Source organism: Molossus molossus, unplaced genomic scaffold (assembly GCF_014108415.1).
Source record: "Molossus molossus isolate mMolMol1 unplaced genomic scaffold, mMolMol1.p scaffold_m16_p_2, whole genome shotgun sequence".
NCBI lineage: Eukaryota > Metazoa > Chordata > Mammalia > Chiroptera > Molossidae > Molossus > Molossus molossus.
This window is the reverse complement of record NW_023425355.1, coordinates 91,246,116-91,265,430: the sequence shown is the minus strand read 5'-3', so window position 1 is coordinate 91,265,430 and position 19,315 is coordinate 91,246,116. Positions and strand designations below refer to the sequence as shown.

General features: G+C 53.8%; 3 protein-coding genes across 7 annotated transcripts in view; 1 reads left to right on the top strand and 2 right to left on the bottom strand.

Annotated features, from left to right (window-relative positions):
- Positions 1–631: 631 nt before the first annotated feature.
- Positions 632–6,913, bottom strand: NAA10 (N-alpha-acetyltransferase 10, NatA catalytic subunit). Of its 2 annotated transcripts, XM_036271618.1 has the most exons (8): positions 6,748–6,913; positions 6,206–6,304; positions 5,815–5,873; positions 4,452–4,497; positions 4,249–4,364; positions 4,004–4,048; positions 2,591–2,675; positions 641–1,884 (listed from the first exon to the last, which is right to left on the bottom strand). In XM_036271618.1, exons 1-8 carry the CDS (start codon positions 6,766–6,768, stop codon positions 1,648–1,650), a joined length of 708 nt encoding a protein of 235 aa, XP_036127511.1. In that variant the 5' UTR covers positions 6,769–6,913; the 3' UTR covers positions 641–1,647. The 2 variants fall into 2 exon arrangements, with proteins under 2 accessions (XP_036127512.1, XP_036127511.1); XM_036271619.1 differs by lacking the exon at positions 4,452–4,497 and having other exon boundaries at positions 632–1,884; positions 4,249–4,254; positions 5,833–5,873; positions 6,748–6,885.
- A 264-nt stretch (positions 6,914–7,177) lies between these two features.
- Positions 7,178–15,426, bottom strand: LOC118635776 (renin binding protein). 4 transcript variants are annotated; one of them, XM_036270681.1, is made up of 11 exons: positions 15,323–15,392; positions 14,923–15,032; positions 14,699–14,774; positions 14,425–14,500; positions 14,074–14,246; positions 12,892–13,116; positions 12,291–12,372; positions 11,745–11,920; positions 10,965–11,096; positions 7,417–7,504; positions 7,178–7,327 (listed from the first exon to the last, which is right to left on the bottom strand). In XM_036270681.1, exons 2-11 carry the CDS (start codon positions 15,027–15,029, stop codon positions 7,194–7,196), a joined length of 1,269 nt encoding a protein of 422 aa, XP_036126574.1. In that variant the 5' UTR covers positions 15,030–15,032; positions 15,323–15,392; the 3' UTR covers positions 7,178–7,193. The 4 variants fall into 4 exon arrangements, with proteins under 4 accessions (XP_036126574.1, XP_036126571.1, XP_036126573.1 ...); XM_036270680.1 differs by having other exon boundaries at positions 7,192–7,327; positions 15,316–15,426; XM_036270678.1 differs by lacking the exon at positions 15,323–15,392 and having other exon boundaries at positions 7,179–7,327; positions 14,923–15,270.
- A 2,969-nt stretch (positions 15,427–18,395) lies between these two features.
- TMEM187 (transmembrane protein 187) overlaps positions 18,396–19,315 on the top strand; it is a 33,663-nt gene continuing 32,743 nt past the window's right edge. Inside the window, exon 1 of the mRNA XM_036270285.1 lies at positions 18,396–18,453. The gene's annotated coding sequence lies outside the window, so the exon portion shown is untranslated. The remainder of the gene's footprint in view (positions 18,454–19,315) is intronic.

The window sequence follows — 19,315 nt, the reverse complement described above, 5'->3', positions numbered from 1 at the left end:
CTTGGTTCATTGGAATGGAAGCGGCCCCTCCCAGAGGGCGGTGCTGCAGAGGCGGGGGAAGTTCTGGGCCCCAAAGGCCAGTGGGGCCTGTGGCTTCCCCTCCTTCCCCCCGCAGTTCCCACCTCCGCCCAGGAAACCCAACCGCCTGGGGGCGGCCGAGCGTCAACCCCCCCCCCCCCGCGGGGGAAGCAGGGCACCAAGGGCAAAGGGCGGGTTGGGTCCCTGTGGGCGGGGCGGAGGGCGGAAAGCAGGAGCCGCGCAAGCTTCCACCGGCTCCCTCCCACCAGCGTTGGGGCGCGGCCTAGACAACGCGCAAGGACGCTCGCCGCCCGCTGCCGGACCAATCAGAGCCTGGGAACGAAGCCCGCCGCGGCTTGCGAAAGGGGAAGGGACTGACGCCAGGCGCGCAGGGCGGGCTGAGCATCGGTCCCCAACCCCTACAGTGGAGCTCGCAACTTGAGCCAATCAGAACCAGAACCGCCCGTGTCAGCCTACGAGCGGGCGTGCGCAGAAGTAACTTTCAGCCCCTCCCCCCCGCCCCCGAGTTTCAGCTTCCCTTGCTGCCTATTGATCACGTGCCAGGCGTAGCCAAAGAGAACCGAGCTCCAGGCCCCAGAAGCGAAGCCTTCAGCCTGGTGGGGGAGTAGTGTGCCATCTGCAGTGGCAGAGACATAAGGTAGTGACAGCTCAGTAGTGCTGAGTTTCCCTGGGAGGTGGGCAGCCCTGACAGGCTGCTTGAGGACTAGCAGCAGCAAGTGATGGTGCTGTAGCAAGGGCACAGGAACAAATTTGGGGGTTATAGTGAAGACATGAAAAACAGGGCTTATAATCTGCGTGAAATGATATTATGCATTTGTCAAAATCCATAGAATGTACAACACAAAGAGGGAAATGTAAACCCTGGACTATAGTTAATAATGTATCAATATTGGCTCATCAATGGTAACATGCAATACAATGCAAAATGTTAACAGGGGAAACTGAGGGGATCAAGGAGGTGCATGGGAACTCATCTGCTCAGTTCTGTAAACCTAAAACTACTAAAAATAAAGTCTACTAATTATTTTCAAATTGAGACTTAGGTTAGAAGGTATATTCAAGAAGTATTATGGTGGTCAAACACACAGAACTCACTGACTTTTTGGATGGTCGGGGAGAAAGGAATAAAAAACAATTACTAGGACTTCAGCAACTGGGTAGCTGGTTGGGCCATTATCCAGATAGGACATCAGTGAATAAGCCCAATGAACAGTTGGACTTAGGCATCTAGAGCCCAGCAAGGCAGTGAAGAACAGGGTTCAGAAGGCAGAGCATCTGTCCCCAAGGTGGAAGTGGCTCCCAGTACTCCAGGGTCTCCCTCCCTAGGGCCCAAAGACGCTGAAAGTCAATCAGACTTGGAAGCTGCACCTTCAGAAGCCCAGACAAAGCTCTTCCCTTCTACTTGGACTTTCCAGGACACGCTGTGCCAAAAGGCCGTGAGGTCCACCTCCACAGGGACACAGAGGGGACTGAGAGAGGTACACACCCCCCTAAATGTGCACACTCGCACACACAAACCCCCCAAGGCCACTGGGTGAAGTTTATTGTGAAACCTCGGGTGAGGATGGGATGGGCAGGCCAGGGCAGGGAGAGGCGCACTTGCAGGCTCTAGGAGGCTGAGTCGGAGGCCTCTGAGCTGTCCTTGACGTCAGTGCTCTCTGTGGTCTCGCTGACCTCGCTGAGGTCCTTGCTGTCACCACCGCTGTCCTCGGCAGCCAGGCCCTTCTCCTCACGACAGGGCTCTCCTGAGCTTGGAAGTGAGTTGCCCTTGCTCTCCACCTTGTTCTCGATGGAGCCCAGCACTGTGTGCCTGCCCTTCTCCTTCAACTCCAGGTGCCGTCTCAGCTGCCACCAGGAGCCCAGGGAGAACCGGGAGGAAGAAGACAGGGCCTAAGTCTCCAGACCATGTAGGCCTTCTCTGGCTGCCCAAGGGAGCCTGTGCCTGTCACTTGCTGGGGGCAGGGGGCAAAATGAGAGGCAGCAGGGCTAGAGCAGGACATTGGGTTGCACTGGGTTGAAGCCTGGCTCTGCCCTCCCTGGGCCTGTTTTCTCTCCTGTAAAGGGAATATGCTCATGCCTTCTTCACAAGAGCTACTGCAGGACCCTGACTTTCTCCTCAGCCCTGTTTTGTCTTACCCCTGAGCCTTGGGGCAGGCCATCGCTGTCCCCAAGCCCCCACTGCTATCCTGGAGCCCTCACTCAGTGCATCCAGGAGCCTGCCCCCTCCTCCTTTGCCTCTCATATCACACCTCAGGGTGGCATAGACTTCTTCCTGAAAATGGAATCTTGGACCAATGTGGCCTTCTTCAAAGCCCTGACAAGGCCCAGCTTCCTATCTGACAACTGAGGAAACTGAGGTGACAAGCACTGTGACCCCCAGAAATGTAGCCACAATAGCTGGCACCTGGACTATCCTGCCTCTAGCCACCAGAGGTCTCCTACTGTCTCAGGGCCCCTGAGAGCTTCATCTCCCCTCCAGCAGGGCTGCCCTTACTTGCCTTACTTTTCTTTATCTGTAGGGACTGTGGCCCTAGTCCCCCTAGACTCTTACCTCATCGGCCATCTGGGTGAGATCCCGCTTCATCGCATATGCATCTTCCCCATCTGCATAGTATTTGGGCTCCACTTCGCTGATCCTGTGGGCAGGGGTTGGAGAGAAGGAGGATGACCCAAATCAGGGGTCAAATTCTCCTCAGCCTTCTGGCATCATATGCTAGTGGGGCACAATGTCATTTCCCCTGAAGGACCCTTTTGTAGACAAGCCCCATTTCCAACAGAGCCTTCCTTCTGCATTCTCCAGCAGTAAGCAGTATCCAGCACCTTTATCTCTCTCCCCCGTCCCCCAGGTCCTGCCATAGTCCTGCATCCCTAACCTGGCTACCAAGATCTTTCTGTAGTTTCTTGTGAGCTGAAGCTCTAAATTTAGCCATCCTATTCCCTCCCTGCCCTGTTCCCTGTCACTTATTGAGAATACACAGTAGGTTCCTATGCATAGCAATTGGAACCAGGGAGGAGGGCTGCTGTACCCTCTGTTTCCGACAGGCATTGCCAGGCAGCATGGCCTCTGATCTGAGCAGCTCAGGGGCTAAGTCTTCAATGGAGGTGTTTGTGCAGACTTGGGTGCCTGCCACTGGAAGGGGAACTGGACTCAATGGTCTAGAAAGTCCCTGCCATACCTACACCCCTGGAATTGTTGACAACCAGAGGTATCAGCACGAGTCAAAGATCCCTCCTCAAATGCCCTTCATAACAGTCCTTTCTCCTTTCTCATCTCCCACCAAACTGAGGCTGACTGCTGTCTCAATGGGTCCTCCATGGACAACCCACCCCAGCCTCACTTTCAAATGGCTTTTGCCATTGTGTATTGGATGCATCAATTCCCTGCCAGACTCGTTCTGTCCGGAGCACACAGAGACTCTCATGTCCCTGAGTGGACCCACCCTTATCCACCAGGATGCCCAGAGCTCTAGATCCCTCCGCTCCTCATGCTGACAGTACATCCTTCTTGGATGTGCTTAGGCTTCTGTAGCACCACATTCTCCTTTCTTCTGGTCCCACTTACATGCTTTTAGGTACCTGGCTACTTTGAGTCCTATTCCTAGGCTCTGCTCATGTCCTGAGCCCTCATTTCTACTCCTGAACCTTCACTGAAAAGCCCGTGTGCTCTTCACCACACTGCCCATCACCTGCTCTCAACCAGCATCAAGCAATCACTCCTCTACCCAGCAAGACACACCACACATCCTCTTGCATCACAACATGCCTTGAGCAGATGGCAGCAGGTAGGTGTTGTTGCCACTGGAAATGGAGGAGGCATCCTGGCAATGTGTGTGGAGTCTATGACCTGCTCCCCATCTCAGCTGCCCCTGCCCCCCTGCCTGGAAGGCAGCTCAGCCCATTTCAGCCACCTGGATGAACCAGACCTAGGACCACCCACTCCATTAGAAAAACTAGATCTACTTACTGAAAGTTGAGGGTGTTGGAATAGAGGTGCAGCGCGGCCCGGTTACTGCAGGGGAATAAGGCACTGCTGAGCTGCACAGACTTGGTCAGGCAGGGACAGCACATCCAGGTCCTGCCCCTTTTCCTAGTGCCCCCTTCCCACTAATCCCACTTCCCAGATCTTCTCCAAAAGCCAGGGCACCCCAGGACCCACATCAAGACAGTATCTCCTCCCTACTCCTCCCTTCCCTCGGCCCTGGCTTCCACCTCTTCCTGACATGCAAGGAGACGTATTTGGCATTGAAGTTCTCGATCATGGCTCGGGAGGCCTGGTCCATTAGCTTCTGAGCCAGGCCAAGGCGCCGATGAGAACGCTTCACAGCCTGGAGGAAGAAGGGTGACACCTCGAGGACTGCCCCAACTAACCCTTTACTTCCACCCCCATCAGAGCCTGCATGGGTCTTACGCACCAGTGAGGTGATATGTCCATGGGGCACGTCATCTGGGTCCTCTTCCCTATAGCAAAAAGAAAGAGGCTAGCAAGGAGCCTGGTGCCACCTCCGACACATGTGCATGGCAGGAGCGCAAACTCCTCTGGCTGGCCCCAAAGTCTCCCCAGACCTGGGGTGGGAGGAGAGCTGGGACTCTCAAAACCCCTCATAGCAGCCAAAAGACACGTGTAGTGTCTACAAAGTACAGTGGAATATTGTTCAGTGATAAAAAGAAATGAACTACCAAGCTATGAAGAGACATGGAGGAACTTTTTCTTTTTAATCCTCACCTGAGGATATTATTCCATTTATCATCAGATAGAATGGGAGGGAGAGAGAGAGAGAGAAACATTGACGTAAGAGAGACACATCGACTGGTTGCCTCCCGCATGACCCGACCAAGGCTGGATGAACCACAACCCAGGTATGTACCCTTGACCAGAATCAAACCCATGACTCATTGGTCCACGGGTTGATGCTCTAACCGCTGAGCCAAACCGGCCAGGGCGACATGGAGGAACTTTAAATGCACATTACTAAGTGAAAGAAGGCAATCTGAAAAGGCTACACAGTTTCTGATGGCAGCTAAATGACATTCTAGAAAAGGCAAAACTATGGACACAGTAAAAAGATCAGTGGTTGCCAGGAGGAGAAGGAGGAGGATGGTGGGATGAGTAAGCAAGGACCCACAGAGGATTTTTTTAGGGCAGTGAAACTACTCTAAATGATACTCTAATAGTGGATACATGTCATTATACATTTGTGTAAATCCATAGAAGATACAATACCCAGAATGAAACTTAATGGGAACTACAGACTTTAATGATATAGCAGTATTGGTTCATCCATTTTAACAAATATACCACAAGATATTTAGAAGAAACTGGGGGGGGGGGGGATATTTGAGCACTCTGTACTTTCCATTCAATTTTGCTGTAAACCTAGAACTGAACTAAAAAAAAGTGTATAAATTATTTTTTAAAAACAACCCAGGCAGGCCCGGCTGGTGTGGCTCAGTGGTTGAGCATCAACCCATGCACCAAGAGGTCGCCGGTTCGATTCCTGGTCAGGGCACATGCCCAGGTTCTGGGCCCAATCCCCAGTGGGAGGCATGCAGGAGGCGGCCAGTTGATGTTCTCTCTCATCAATGTTTCTGTCTCTCTCTCTCCTTCTCCTTTCCTCTCTTTCTAAAAATCAATGAAGAAAAAAAAATTTTTTAAATAAAAAACAACCCAGGTAGTATCCATCAGACATGTGTGGTGGTACCCCCACCCCCTGTCTAAGATCCTTGCCCTCTTCCCCAGCTCCCACACCAGGCTTTTCTCCCTTCTTGGTAACTCACATTTTGGCCAGGACATACCCCACAATCTTCCCATTCTCATCCTCAGCGATGTAAGAGAGCTGGGTGACAGGGAGGAGAAATAAGTCAGAAAACAACTTCCTTTCAGAGGTGAGGAGCCCTTAGTAGACACCTGGTCCCACAGCCAGCTGTGTGCATGACAGACAGAAGTCCATCAAGTGGTGAGTTCAGTGACAGCTCCTGACCTCCAGGCCAAGTGACTTGGTTTCCCCACACCACACTGTGCCCCTGTCATTCACAGGGAGAGGACAGACACAGGTGGGAATCCTGCCCCTCCTTTGGCCCAGTCCTAAGCTCCCCACTCCAGCTGAAAGCACCCACTCCTCCCAAACTGACACCTGGTGTCCTCAGTCCTCAAATTCCAGCTGCCCACCTGGGGCCAGGAGAGGCCATGGTAGAAGTAGTATTTCATCTGGTAGTTCTCTGGCAGGCACAGGAGGTTGCAGTGCTGCATGTTCATCAGGTCTTCTGGCTGCAGGGAGGAGGGCAGTGGAATGCGGTCAGACCAGGGGCTGTGGTGACTAAGCAGGCCTCAGTCCTGTCAGAAGTCGGCTTGCTGTCTATTCACTGACTCCCCCCACCCCCCGCGGGGCTGGGCGGGCCTGTGACTGTCTGTCTTTACACAGGCCTGGCCCACAGCCTCCGTGCAAAAATCGTCTGTTCCTGGAATGGACATGGGTGCCAGGGGAACTCTCGGACACCATCCAACTGAGCCCCAACATCCCGCAAAGACGGGGTTCCGGGTAGGTCCGGTCCCCTATTCGGGTAGGTCCAGTCTCATGGGTACGGTGGCTTTCACCAACCCCGCGCAGGGCTGCCGGCCCTGGGCGCGCCAGGGCCCCTCGGGAGCATGCGCACGCGGCCACCCGGCCCGTACCCACGCGGCGCGGACAGCCTTCCACCCTGGCCCCTCACCCTCGCATTGCGGATGTTCATAACGGCGGCGGGGATCGCGGCTCCCAGCCGGTCGTAAACGCGCAGTCAGCTGCCGCCGCGCTCCAAAGTGACGCCGGGGCGGCCGGGCCGGGGCTGGGGCTGGGGCAAGGCTCGGGCTCGCGGGGGCGGCGGCGGAAGAGGCGGTGCGCGCCGGGCACAGCCACCGGCCGGAAGTGCTCGCCGCCGCACCCGCCCTCGCGGCCGCACGGCCAATGCGCGGGGCGGGCGGGGGCCGGGGCGGGAGCCGGGGCGGGACCGTCGGCGGGTGGGGTGGTGCACAGGGTGGGCCAATGCGCAGGGCAATCAGGACCGTCGGCGGGTGGGATCACTGTCGGGGAGAGCAGGTGCCCTCCGGTCAGCGCGGCGCTGCCCTTCCCTCGACCCCACCGACACACACACACACGGGCAGTGGAGCAGGCTCAGCTTTATTCCGCGCTTCCGCGGACGGGGTCGGCGGGCGGGGACCCGGCGCCGTGGGCAGGGACTGGGGCGTCGGGGCTCAGCAGAGAGCCCAGCATCTCCTCGCACATGGCCAGGCACCGCGGCACATGGAAGCAGCCTGCAGAGAGGGGCAAGATGGCGAGTTGGGAGGGCCAGGATCAGCCAAATCCCCAGAGCTCCTGAGGCCCCACCCTGTCTCCCACTCACCTTTGAAAGGACCCCCCTTGATGGTGAGGGCAACCGTCCCCTCTCGGTTTAGGTAGCCAAACCATTCCCCGTACTCAGGATCTCGAAACTGGAATAACAATGAGACAGTGACAGCTAGCACCTGCAGGAGCCGTCCATATTAGACAGGCCTGCAGAAGAGCCTCTCACTGTCCCCACCGGGACCAGGGTCAGAGCTCGGGTTGACCCCAGGTATCTCGGCTCCAGAATCAGTACTCTTAAACGCGATACCGCGTTGTGCACAAAGATAAAAGCGAGAGGTTTTCCCTTTTTTCCCATTCTTCGGGGCATGGGGGTAGGGCGCATGAGAGTCTGCAGTTAGATAACCCACTGAGGGAAGGGGCCACAGGCTGTTAGATGAAACACTGCAAGGCTGTTAGATGAACCCTGCTTGGGGATGATTAGAAACGTTCTATATCTTGATTGCAATGCATTCAATGTATACACAGATGTATACATTGGCAACTCTTAGTGAACTGGACACTCAAAATGGGTATATATTAGTGTATAAAACTTGTACTTCAATGAAATTGATTTAAAGAAAGAGACAAAGAGAACCATGATGGAGGTGATCTGTCAGGTAACTTTATAACAAGTTACTCCCTTGGAGTCCCTGTTCCCTGCTACTCAGGCCTGTCCTCCAGTAGCTGAGATTGTGAATATCCAGCAAGGATATTTTACTCCTGCCTTAATCACCACAGGTCCCAAATGCACCACCCCCTCCCTTGGAGCCACCTGAAGCCGCCCCTGCTCAGCAACTCTGTTGACCCTTCCGCATTCCTTCCTTCTCTCCTGTTCAAATCCCATTGGTCACTTGTCCTCTGGAAGCTTATCAATTCCTTCCAGACACCCCAGGATGGACCTCAGAGCCCCGACCTCAGTCCCTTTTCCTCCCTGGATAGAGACTTTAGTGGAGTGGAGCCCCTTCTCAGAAGGGTCACAGAGGAAATCAATGACATTGAAGTCCACTATCAAAGTATCTTTTTTTTTTTTTTTTTAATCCTCACCTGAGGATATTTTTCCATTTTTTGTACAGATAGAGTGGGAGGGAGAGAGAGGAAGGGAGAGAGAGAGAGAAACATCGATGTGAAGGGACACATCGAGTGGCTGCCACCCGCACGACCAACCAGGGCCGGGGACAAACTGCAACCGAAGTACGTGCCCTTAGCGGGAACCGAACCCGGGTCTCTCCGGACCGCAGGCCGATGCTCTAACCGCTGAGCCAAACTGGCCAGGGCGTATCTTTTTAACTTAGGGCCCATGAGTTGGCGTATTCTTCGTAGGGAGTAAGACTATTTCTGTATCTATTTATTTTATCTTCCTAGTCTTTACTCATTTTTCGACTGCTTGATCTGACATGGGAAGATAACAAAAAATGTAACTGTTTTCCTGTCCGGTTTTTCTGTAGATGTCTAAATTTTTGCTTTTTGTATTCTGTTATATTGGTTAGTGCATAATGATTTACCTGTTGATAACTTTTGTTAATTGTTCAAATGCCATCTCTGGCTCTTAAAAATGTATTCCTTAAATTTACCTTTAGGCAGTTAAAACTGGTGGTCTCTAACACGTGTTCTTTATGAATGCATTCAATATTAAGATATAGCCTTGTGCCCTTGCTGGTGTGGCACAGTGGTTAGAGCGCCGGCCCGAGCACTGAAGGGTTGCAAGTTTGACCCCCAGCTCTGGTTGGGGCGTGTGTGGGAGGCAATCAGTCGATGTGTCTCTCTCCAATCTCTCTCTCCCCCTCCCTTCCACTCTCTCTGAAGATCAATGGAAAAAATATCTTTCAGGTGAGGATTAACAACAACAAAAAATATATAGCCTTGCCCTGGGGTGTGGCTCAGTTGGTTGGGCATTGTCCCTTGCACAGAAGGGTTGCCAGTTCAATTTCTGGTCAGGGCACGTGCCTGGGCTGCAGGCTTGATCACCGGTAGGGAATGTGCAGAAGGCAACCCATTGATGTTTCACTCTCACATCGATGTTTCTCTCTCTCTCTCTCTCTCTCTCTAAAAAATATATATATTTTTAGCCGTGGCCGGTTTGGCTCAGCGTTAGAGCGTCAGCCCGCGGATCAGAGAGTCCTGGGTTCGGTTTCCACTAAGGGCACATACTTGGGTTGCAGTTTGTCCCTGGCCGCAGTTGGGGTTGTGTGGGTGGCAACCACTCGATGTCTCTCTCTCTCACATGGATGTTTCTCTCTCTCTCTCTTCCTCCCTCTCTCCCTCCCACTCTATCTGGAAGATAAATGCAAAAATGTCCTCGGGTGAGGATGATAAATAAGTAAATAAGTAAATAAATAAATAAATAAATAAATAAATAAATAAATAAAATCTATTTTTAAGAAAGATTATAGCCTTAGGTCTCATGACTCCCAGGTTTAGAAGTAGTGATGAGCTTGTGCGACACTTGGAGATGCCTCTCTAAGTACAATGTAACATGAACATATTTGGGATTTCTACTGGTGACAAAGTCAGGCAATGCTAGTGCTGCTGTGGTCACGGCCGCCATTCATAATGAGAGTAAATGCTGGATTTCAGTTAGAGCTTAGTACAAATAAAGATGTAATTTTCTCTCAGGTTTCAAGGCCCATGGACCCCCAGAATAAGACCCCTTGCTATGGTCCCTCCCTTTAAAAAAAAAATCCATAAAACTGGAGTTTACCAATTGAGTAAATTGTGGCTTTAGAAACACATCAGGAATCTTCATTCACTACCAGGCTCAGCACCTGAGGTACCCCTCAGCAGCAGCTGGTACAGCTCATCACTGTGCTCATGGCATTTGGCTTTGGGTGGTGGGGAGGAGGCTGGCTTCCTTCCTACTTTGAAGCTGATTCTTGTCTCCTTTGCTAGGCCCTCCTATTCCCTCCTCTCCTTCTGTACTTTCAAAAACTTATTTTGTCTCCTGACTTCCATTATTATCTATATTCTTATAACAACCAAACAATTGTGGGCCAGACTTCTCCCACTTAACCAGACTCTGATCCATTTGCCCACTGCAGCTCCCACCCAGGCCAGGCTCCCACCCTCACTGACCAGGATGATAGCTACAGCCTCCTGCCTCCCTGCCCTTGTCCTGTGCCCCACAGCCTTCCCTCCTGAAGCCCCAGGACCCAGTAATGCCTAAATCAGACTAGGTCACAACTCTGTACAGAGCATCCCCTGCCACCATTATTCCCTCCCACAGCCTCCCGACCTTTAATTTTCTATAGCTCTCATCACTATATTTGCCTGTTCACTTGTTTATAGTCTGTCTCCCCACCACCACTGAAATATGAGCTCCAGGGGAGTAGGGACCACTTCGTTGACTGAATGAACAGAGGGCACTGGGGGACCTCCAGGGACTCTCAGACCAACTGAGGGACCACACCAAGTGAAGCGGGGAGTAGGGGATGTGGGATGAGCCTCCCCAGCCCTGCCCAGCCTCCCCCACTGCCCAGAAAAGCCTGGCCCTGGCCTGCCTGAGGAGGGATGACTTCCTGCTGTCTCTTCCACACCCTCACTGAGCCCCTAGATGAGGGAAGCAGCACTTACCTGGCGGAAGGTATACTCAGCCACCTGGTAGAAGAGGTGAAGTAAGGCAGGGTCCCCACTGTCACTGTAGCCCATAAGTAAGGCAATCATGGCTTCACTGTGAGGCCACCAGAGCTTCATAGCCCACTCCAGCTGAGAGAGAGCAGAGGTAGGCATCTGAGAGCCCTGGGTTCCACCCTCCGCCACCCCTCTCAGCAGGACAGTCACCCTCATCTTTCAAGTCCTGGCTCAGGTTCCATCTGGTCCAAGCACTAGGAGCCTAATCACAGGATGAACATCTCTGGGGGTCTGAACAGCCTCTCAGAATAGGACTGGCTTTTTGTCCCAGTGCACCCCAGAGGGCAAGGTTGGGGCAAGCTTCCTTTTAGCACTGGAACTGAAACCCTGTGTGTCCTGTCAGTCTGGCTAAAGCCCTTCGGACACTCAGTTCCTGCCAGTGACAGTCAGCCACCCTCTGCAGATCTCAGCAGGATCAAGGCTCAATCAGAGGAAACAGACAGAAGGGAGCAAATCTGCTCCCACTGCTGACATCTTAAAATCACCCAGAGAGCCTTTCAAAGATGCAGGGGACACATGTCTCTGCATCAGCATTGTCTGTGCTCGCTAATGGCCTCTCTGTGCACATAAGGTTGAGGGCCACTGGCCCAGAAGTCAAGAGCTTACCACTGAGGTCATGCTGGGCAAGTTCACTGCTCTGAGCCTGGGGTCCCCTCTATAAAATGGGTGATGACAGCAAGCTTTGAACAGGTTAGTATCATGTGGCCCTGGGCACATTCCCACCTGGGTAGGGCAGAGGCCATCAACATCCTGGAAGTAGAAGAGGCCTCCATGGTCAGGGTCCCATCCAGAGCGGAAAGGTAGCAGTAGGAACTTGTCAACAACGTGGGCTCGAAGTTCAGGATCACCTTTCCGGATGGCATGACGGAGCAGGAACCATCCAGCTTCTAGTGCGTGGCCTGGTGAAAGTTCATGGTAAGGCAGGCAGTGGATTCTCCCCTGGGCAGGGAAGCTCAAGCTCCTATGCTGACCACTGTGCCTTCTTTCCTTCTTCCCTAACAGTGGGAGCTGCTCTGAGCTCCCTGGCCCACCGGACATCCCCTCCCATGCAGAAAACTTGCCCCTCCCCAGGGCACCCCAGACTACCTCTCCTGCTGCTAACACCCCAGCCTGGGAGGCCTGTCTCCCTTTCTTTGTCCGGTTCTTGGTTGGTGGTGCAGAGTGGAAGGAGGAAGGCAGTCCCCGGGCACTCCCCACATCTGAAGCCCAGAGACCAAGGTTGATCACTTCCCTCCTCCTGGACTGCACCCAGACCACCCTGTCCCTCACCTGGGTTCTGGTGTCTCCCCAGGCAACCAGAAAGTTCTTTGCCATCCTCTGACACATTCTCCAGCACAGCCTGCCCATCCCTCTGCCAGGGGAGGAGCAGAAGGTAATTATTCTGCCTGCAGCCCCCACCATCCAACCAGAAAGACCCTCCCTTCCTCCCTCCCCTCCTCCATAATCTGCAAGTTTGGACAAGCCTGGCTCAGAGAGGCATTTGAGGAGGGGCCAATTCACTCCCAAGAGCCTAGATAGGTTCTAACCCTTGCTTTAGGCCTGGGTCCCCCCAAGATGAAGAGTGAAACAATGAAGAGGACTGAGATTGAATGGGATGGGCGTCCACAGAGGCCTGGAAGGACTTGAGTCTGGCTGGGTTTCCTGCTCTCTGATGTGCCTGAGGCTCTGGCACCCTCTCTCTTGCCCTTGGCCCCACCCAGCTCCCTGGGTTCTCCACATTTCCGGAGGTCCTGGGCCAAGCCTCTCCATCTTGAAGGGGACCATCAGAGCCCAGATGCAGGTGAAGGAGGTGCCCTAAGGAGTGGAGGATGCCCTGCCCCCCAGCACCCAGGCCCCGTCTGGCAACTGGCATCAACCTCCTGTCCCTCACCTGGACATGCTGTAGAATCCTCTGGGCGCACCAGTCACCCAGCTCCGCATAGTTGCTCGCCAGCTCCTCATCCTCCTCCCCAAGCTGCTCCACCAGGTTGAGCAGCATCATGGGAACCGCCATGGACTCTGAGGCTGGGGTCCCTGAGAGCCAGGGCCGGCCCAGCCCCGATGGGTCTTTCCGCACCCAGTGTACGATCTGATCCATCATCTCCACTGCTTCGCTCTGGGTGGGGGTATGTGAGGGGAGGCCTGGGCTGAGGCTGCATCCTGTCCAGTCCACCCACTCACGGGACACCTTTCTTCACCAAGGGCCTACTGTGGGCCTGGCCTCAGGTTTGGTGCTAGGGGCCAGGGTGGATCTGTCCCACCCTGACTCAGAGACTCCCAGTCTGGCCACTCCCAGGCAGTGAGGTTGGGTCTGAAAGCACAAGGGGTCCCAGGGAGGAGGGAGAGGCCCGCTCCCAGGTGGGGGCTGGGCATGGATTGGCCCCTCTTTGCCCACGGGAGTTCAGAAGTGAACGAGAGCCCTGACCAGTATGTCTCAGTGGTAAGAGCGTAGCCCTTGGACCAAAGAGTCCCGGGTTCGAGTCCAGCCAAGGGCACATACCTCAGTTGTGGTTTGTCCCCAGCCCCGGTTGGGGTTGTGCAGGTGGCAACCAATCGATGTGTCTCTCTCACATCAATATTTCTCTCTCTCCCTCTCTCTCTCTCCAGCTCTATCTGAAAATTAATGTAAAAATATTGCCCTGGCCGGTTTGGCTCAACAGTTGGGGCATTGGCCTGCGGACCAGAGAGTCCTGGGTTTGGTTCCCGCTCGGGGCACGTACTAAAAAAAATATATCTTTGGGTGAGGATTATAAAAAAAAAAAAAAAAAAAAAGAAGTGAACCAGATTTCTGGGGGACACCCATGACACAGTGACATACAGTATAATAAGGGGGGTATTGCTCTGGCCAGTTTGGCTCAGCGGTTGGAGCGTCGGCCTGCAGTACAGAGAAGGGGGGTATTGCCAGCAGCCCTGGAGCCATGGAGGCTCAGAGGAAGGACTGACATTGAAAACAGATCCAGCCTGCAGACAGGGCCCGGGGAAAGGACTTACACACACAGTGGGTATGCAGCAAGTGGCTATGCCCAGCACAGGCCAGAGCACAGACTCTCAGGGCAGCCTTCCTCCCACGCACCTGGTAACGTGCTTCCCCTGTCACCCTCCACAGCTCATTCATGGCCATGGCGTAGAAACACTCGCTAAAGATGGTTCGCTGCACCTTGACCGGACGGCCATCACGTGTCAGGACAAAAGCACACTTCTTCCCAGGAGGTGCCACTCGGGCATAACGCAGCAAAAATTCGCCACCTGGTTGGGAAGTTGGCATGCTAGAACTCAGGTGAGGATACCTCCACCTCCCCTTCCTTCCCACCTGTGAGTGTGCTCAGGCCCTTTGCTGTTTCTAGACCCCTCAAAGAAGCAGGCACACAGAGCAATTGAGTAAACTTGGAGTGGCCTCTGGGGAGATGGGGCAGGGAGAGGGCACCTGCTTTAGCTGAATCTAGAAGTTCAGGGCGGTGGAAGCGCTCAAACTTGCGGTACAGGCGACAATACATCCACACCTGTGGAGGAGCAGAGAGAACATGGCTTAAGCGGGGAGCAGCAGAGACCTCAGGGATGGGATGAGGAGGAGTCCTAGGTGTCCTTGTCAGGAGAGGAATGTTGAGATGACAGGCCTTGTGGTGTGTATTCATGCGCAGAGCAAAGCAGGACAGGCCAAGCAGACTTTGAGAGAGCTGCGAGCCTGGGCACATTCCTACCTGCCTCCCCTGCAGCCAGACATACTTTAAGTCGTCGTACACACTCCCATCTCGGCCGAGACACGTGAAGAAGCCCCTGTGGGACACAGCATTAGCAAAGGGAAGAAGGGGTCTTGCACCCCCAACAGCTTGCTGGGCCCAGCAGATCTGAGCCTGCAGAGAGTAAAGTAGGGGCTCAGGTGGGGCAAAGACCCTGCTGAGGGCACCAGAAGGACAAGGCGCACCCGTGCTCCTGGTCGTGGGAGTGCTCCATCCAGAAAGCCACCACGCGGTCCAGCTCCTGTCCCATACGCTCCTTCCAGGCTTGCAGAGTCTCCCGTTCCTTCTCCATGTCCTGGGGAACCTGGGACTTGAGGCGCAGCTCCCCCACAGACCTCCCCATCTTCCTGGATCCCAGCCTCCTCGACGGGCTCCTCTGTGCCCCAGGTCACCCCAGGCTTGAGTGGGCACCAGGAATACCTGACCCATGTCCCCTAGGCCACCAGGCTTGGGGACCAGCCTTTGAGGTTCCCCCCACCCGTATGCAGGGCTGCCCTCCAGCCCAGGACCAGCCCCAGGACTGACCCCACCAAACCGAGGATCCTGCATGACAACACCCTACCCCCCACGGGACCCACCACTGGCCTGCCGTCTTGAAGACCCTTGCTCATCCCTCCCTCTCCTCCAGGAAGCCAGACGGAGCTGGTCACGGTCCCGTGACTGTCTTTCAGCTGACCCAGCTTCGCCCCACCCACCCCCTCCTTTGGGGTTCCGCAGAGCCCGAGGGCGGTGCCCGCTGCGGGGGCGGGGCTTGGCAATTACTAGGCCCCGCCCCCGCGCTCCGGCTCCACCTTCTCTGGGCCTGCTGCGACCCTCTGGTGGCGGAACCCCGCGATTGCCTTTGCTGGGGCCCTCAACTCAATATTCTCTTGGTGGAAATGCCGGTGTACCTCAGTGGATTGAGTGTCATCCCATGAACCAAGAAGTCACTCGTTTGACTCCTGGTCAGGGCATATGCCCGGGTTGCGACTCAGTCCTCCGTAGGGGGTGTGCAGGAGGCAGCCAATCGATGTTTTTCTCTCATCCATGTTTCTCTCTCTCTCCCTTCCCCTTCCTCTCTCTCTAAAAAGTCAATGAAAATATTAAAAATATATCCTCTTGGTGGGAAATACTGGGTTAACTGGCAGGTGTGGGGGCTGTTGAGGAACAGAGGCTGACTTGCCTCCCCAGCCACCTATCCCCACCCTTGAACTGAATCCTGAGAGGGGCCCTAGAGGGGGAGGAAGTTGAGTAGGCAGGGCAGGGAGGCCAAGGGCCATGGCCTCGGCAAGGGTGTGGGCAGAAGTGCCTGAACTGAAGCCCCTCTGACCTGTAACCCCACAGGTTGAGTAATTCCTCTGGATAAATCAGCTCCTCATCAACTACTTCAGCAGTCAGGCTCAGGGGTCAGTACAGGGTAACTGTTGGGAGTTGACTTCTTAGCTCAAATGATGCAGCTCAAAAGCCAGACAGCAATTGTACAGCTAAGAGATCCCAGGACCTCTCGGCCTTCCAGCCCTCCAAGTTCTCCAGGCTTGTCTTCTAGTGCCCAGATGTGGTTTGCAGGGCTCTGTGACCGTCTGTCTGACTTGATCAGGTACCCTGAGCAAGGCTGGCTGACCAACTGTTCCCCACTTTCCCTGCCAAGGGCAGAATTATGTGGAGGAGGCAGTCCAGGGGCCAGATTGCCTGAGAGCCCTGGACTCCCTGTGTGACTTGGAGGAGCTTGGACTTCTGGTTTTGTTGCCCCTTCTTCTGGAAGGATGGATTACAGCCCAGGAGTATAAGTGGGCCTCTCTGCCTCATTGGTGCAGCTCCAGAATAGGACTGGAACGGAGAGGTTCTAGTGCCTGGGCATGGCCGTATACTGCAGCCCCCACTGTTGTGTGCTGGTCTTTGATGTCACAGTGGCTGCCTCCTTCCAGGCTCTGGCTGCTTGGCAGGCAGAGTTCCTGCTGCAGGCTGACCTTCCCAACCCCAGACAATTCCCCTCTGTGATGCTTGAGCATAAGACTGACCTCCATGGTCAGTGGATAGGTGTACAGGCATACCTTGGAGATCCTGTGGGTTCTGTTCCAGAACACTGCAATAAAGTGAGTTGTAATCTTTTTTCTTTGTTTTTTCAAACATATTTTTAAAATTGATTTTTAGAGAGAGAAGAAGGGAGGAGAAGAAGAGGGAGGGAGGGAGGGAGAGAGAGAGAGAGAAAGAGAGAGAGAGAGAGAGAGAGAGAGAGAGAGAGAGAGACATGTGAGAACAGGATACTGATCGGCTGTCTCCTGCACTTTCCCTACCAGGGAGGGATCAAGCCCACAACCCAGGCATGTGCCCTAACTGGGAATCAAACCAGCAACCCTTTGGTGCAAGGGACAATGCCCAACCAACTGAGCCACATTGGCCAGGGCATGAGTGAGTTGTAACCTTCTTGCTGGTGGAGGGCCTTACCTTCAATTTGTAAAAGACAGAACATCTGTAAAGTGAAATAAGCTAAAGTGCAATAAAACAAGGTGTGCCCATACACTGTGGCTTCTCTGTGTTGCCTCCACTCTCCACCTTAGCTCATGCTTAGGGGGGCTCCTTGCTTTGGGACCAGCTGGGTTTGAATTGACCTGCCCTGCTCACAGATACCTGTCATTATTTATGGCGTATCTATCTATTTATTGTTAATCCTCATCTGAGCATATTTTTTCCATTTATTTTTAGAGAGAGAGGGAAGGAGGGAGATGGAGAGAGAGAAATATTGATGTGCGAGAGACACATCGATTGGTTGCCTCCAGCACAACCCCAACCGGGGCCAGGGATAGAACCTGCAACCCAGGTACATGCCCTTGACCAGAATTGAACCTGCAACCCTTTGCTCCACGGGCAGATGCTCTAACTGCTGAGTCAAACTGACCAGGGCTATTTATTATTTATTTATTTATTTTTATTAATCCTTACCTATGGATATTTTTTTCCATTGATTTTTTAAATGTATTTTTTTTTAATTATTGATTTTTTTAGAGAGAAGGGGAAAGGAAGAGAAATAGATAGAAACATTGATGAGAGAAAAACATCAGTCAGGATTGGCTGCCTTCTGCATGCCCTGTACTGGGTATTGAGCTCGAAACCCAGGCATATGCCTTGACTAGGAATCGAACCAGTGACCTCTTGGTGCATGGACTGACTGATGCTCAACCAACTGAGCCACACTGGCTGGGCTTCACTGATTTTTTTTTTTTAGAAAGATGGAAGGGAGAGAAATGTTAATATGAGAGAGATACATTGATTGGTTGCCTCCTGCATGTACCTTGACCAAGGTAGGGGAACAAACCTCCAACCCAGGTACATGCCCTTGACCAGGAATCAAACCTTCAGCCCTTTGGTGTGAGGGCTGACGCTCTAACCACTGAGTCATACCAGCCAGGACTATGGTGTATCCCTTTACATAGAGCTTTCCCCCTGCCTTCCTTGCACTCTGTTCCCCTAATGCCTAGCCAAGGACAAGCCTTGGTATGTGGAGGGTTCTAAGGCTCCTATTGTTGGGCCTCCTGGCCCTGGATCCAGTAGATGAGGCCTTAGCCAATCCTGAGGTGAACTGACATTGCTCCTTTCTCTTTGCAGGTCTCTCCCCAGGAGACTGATGAATGGTGAGCCCATTATTTTAAGACCAACACCAACTGGTGTGAGCCTTGCCTTCCAGAGTGCCAGGCAGGCTGCCCTGAGGCAGATGAGCATGAGCCTTCGGACAGCAGATGGTGAGTGGAAAACTCTGTAGCCCTCCGAAGGCTAAGCATCTAGAGTCATCTGTCACAAGCCTGATAGATCTGCACAGGCCCCTCCCCTTCTGAGGTCAGCCCCACAAACCCTTGGCCACAGCTGGCCCACATCCTCCCGCCACTGAGCATTGCTCCTGCTGCTCCAATCTTTAGGACATGTGCCTGGCTCTCCTGGTGGAGGCCCCTGGGCTCAGTTAGGTCAGAGTTGGTGCAGTGAGTGGGGAAGACAGAGCTGTGGCTCCCAGTGTCAAGATCAATAGGACCCCACATGAGACCGGGAGCCCAGTGGAGTGAGCACCAGGGAAAAAGCTGGCCTCAAGAGGCTTCCTGGGAGAGATGGAATTGGATTGGGCCTCCCCAGTAACCATGAGCTGGCACTGCATGGGCATGCACACTTACCAGGTAGTGATGGAGGAGGCAGTTTTTGGTACCAGAGTGAAGGGGTGAGGGAGTAAAAGTAGGCAGGCATGCTGAAGAATTCTCGTTTTCTGTCCCTAGCACTAACATGGGGTGGACCCCCTGGCACTAAGTACTAATTTGGTCTGCCCAACCCTGGCTATACCCTAGCAAAACTATCCCACCCCAACAGCAGGGCTGTCACAGATGGTTCAAGGTAAGTTCTGCTTCCTCTCTGGGGGCCTGGCTCCAGCGCACAGGGAAGCTGGCCAAGAGGATCCACTCTTGCAGTACCTGCTGAGTGATAGGCATGGGAACCACCTCATGGGTGACAACATCCAGCATTTATATTCTGGGGGCTTCTGGGGGGGTCCTGAGCCCCTGGTGGAAGGAGTTCTGGCTAAGCCCTCAGCTGGTGACCTGCTTAGCCTTTGCCCTGGTCCCC

Excerpts from the sequence above, each read along its gene's own strand:
- LOC118635776 (XM_036270678.1), bottom strand. The coding sequence starts at position 15,080 with ATGGGGAGGTCTGTGGGGGAGCTGCGCCTCAAGTCCCAGGTTCCCCAG. Across the intron at positions 14,247-14,424 it reads TCTAGATTCAGCTAAAGCAG|GTGGCGAATTTTTGCTGCGT; the intron begins GTGCCCTCTCCC and ends CTTCCCAACCAG. Across the intron at positions 7,505-10,964 it reads CTGAGTATACCTTCCGCCAG|TTTCGAGATCCTGAGTACGG; the intron begins GTAAGTGCTGCT and ends TTGTTATTCCAG.
- NAA10 (XM_036271618.1), bottom strand. The coding sequence starts at position 6,768 with ATGAACATCCGCAATGCGAGG. Across the intron at positions 4,498-5,814 it reads GGGTATGTCCTGGCCAAAAT|GGAAGAGGACCCAGATGACG; the intron begins GTGAGTTACCAA and ends TTTTTGCTATAG. Across the intron at positions 4,365-4,451 it reads ATGGACATATCACCTCACTG|GCTGTGAAGCGTTCTCATCG; the intron begins GTGCGTAAGACC and ends TTCTTCCTCCAG.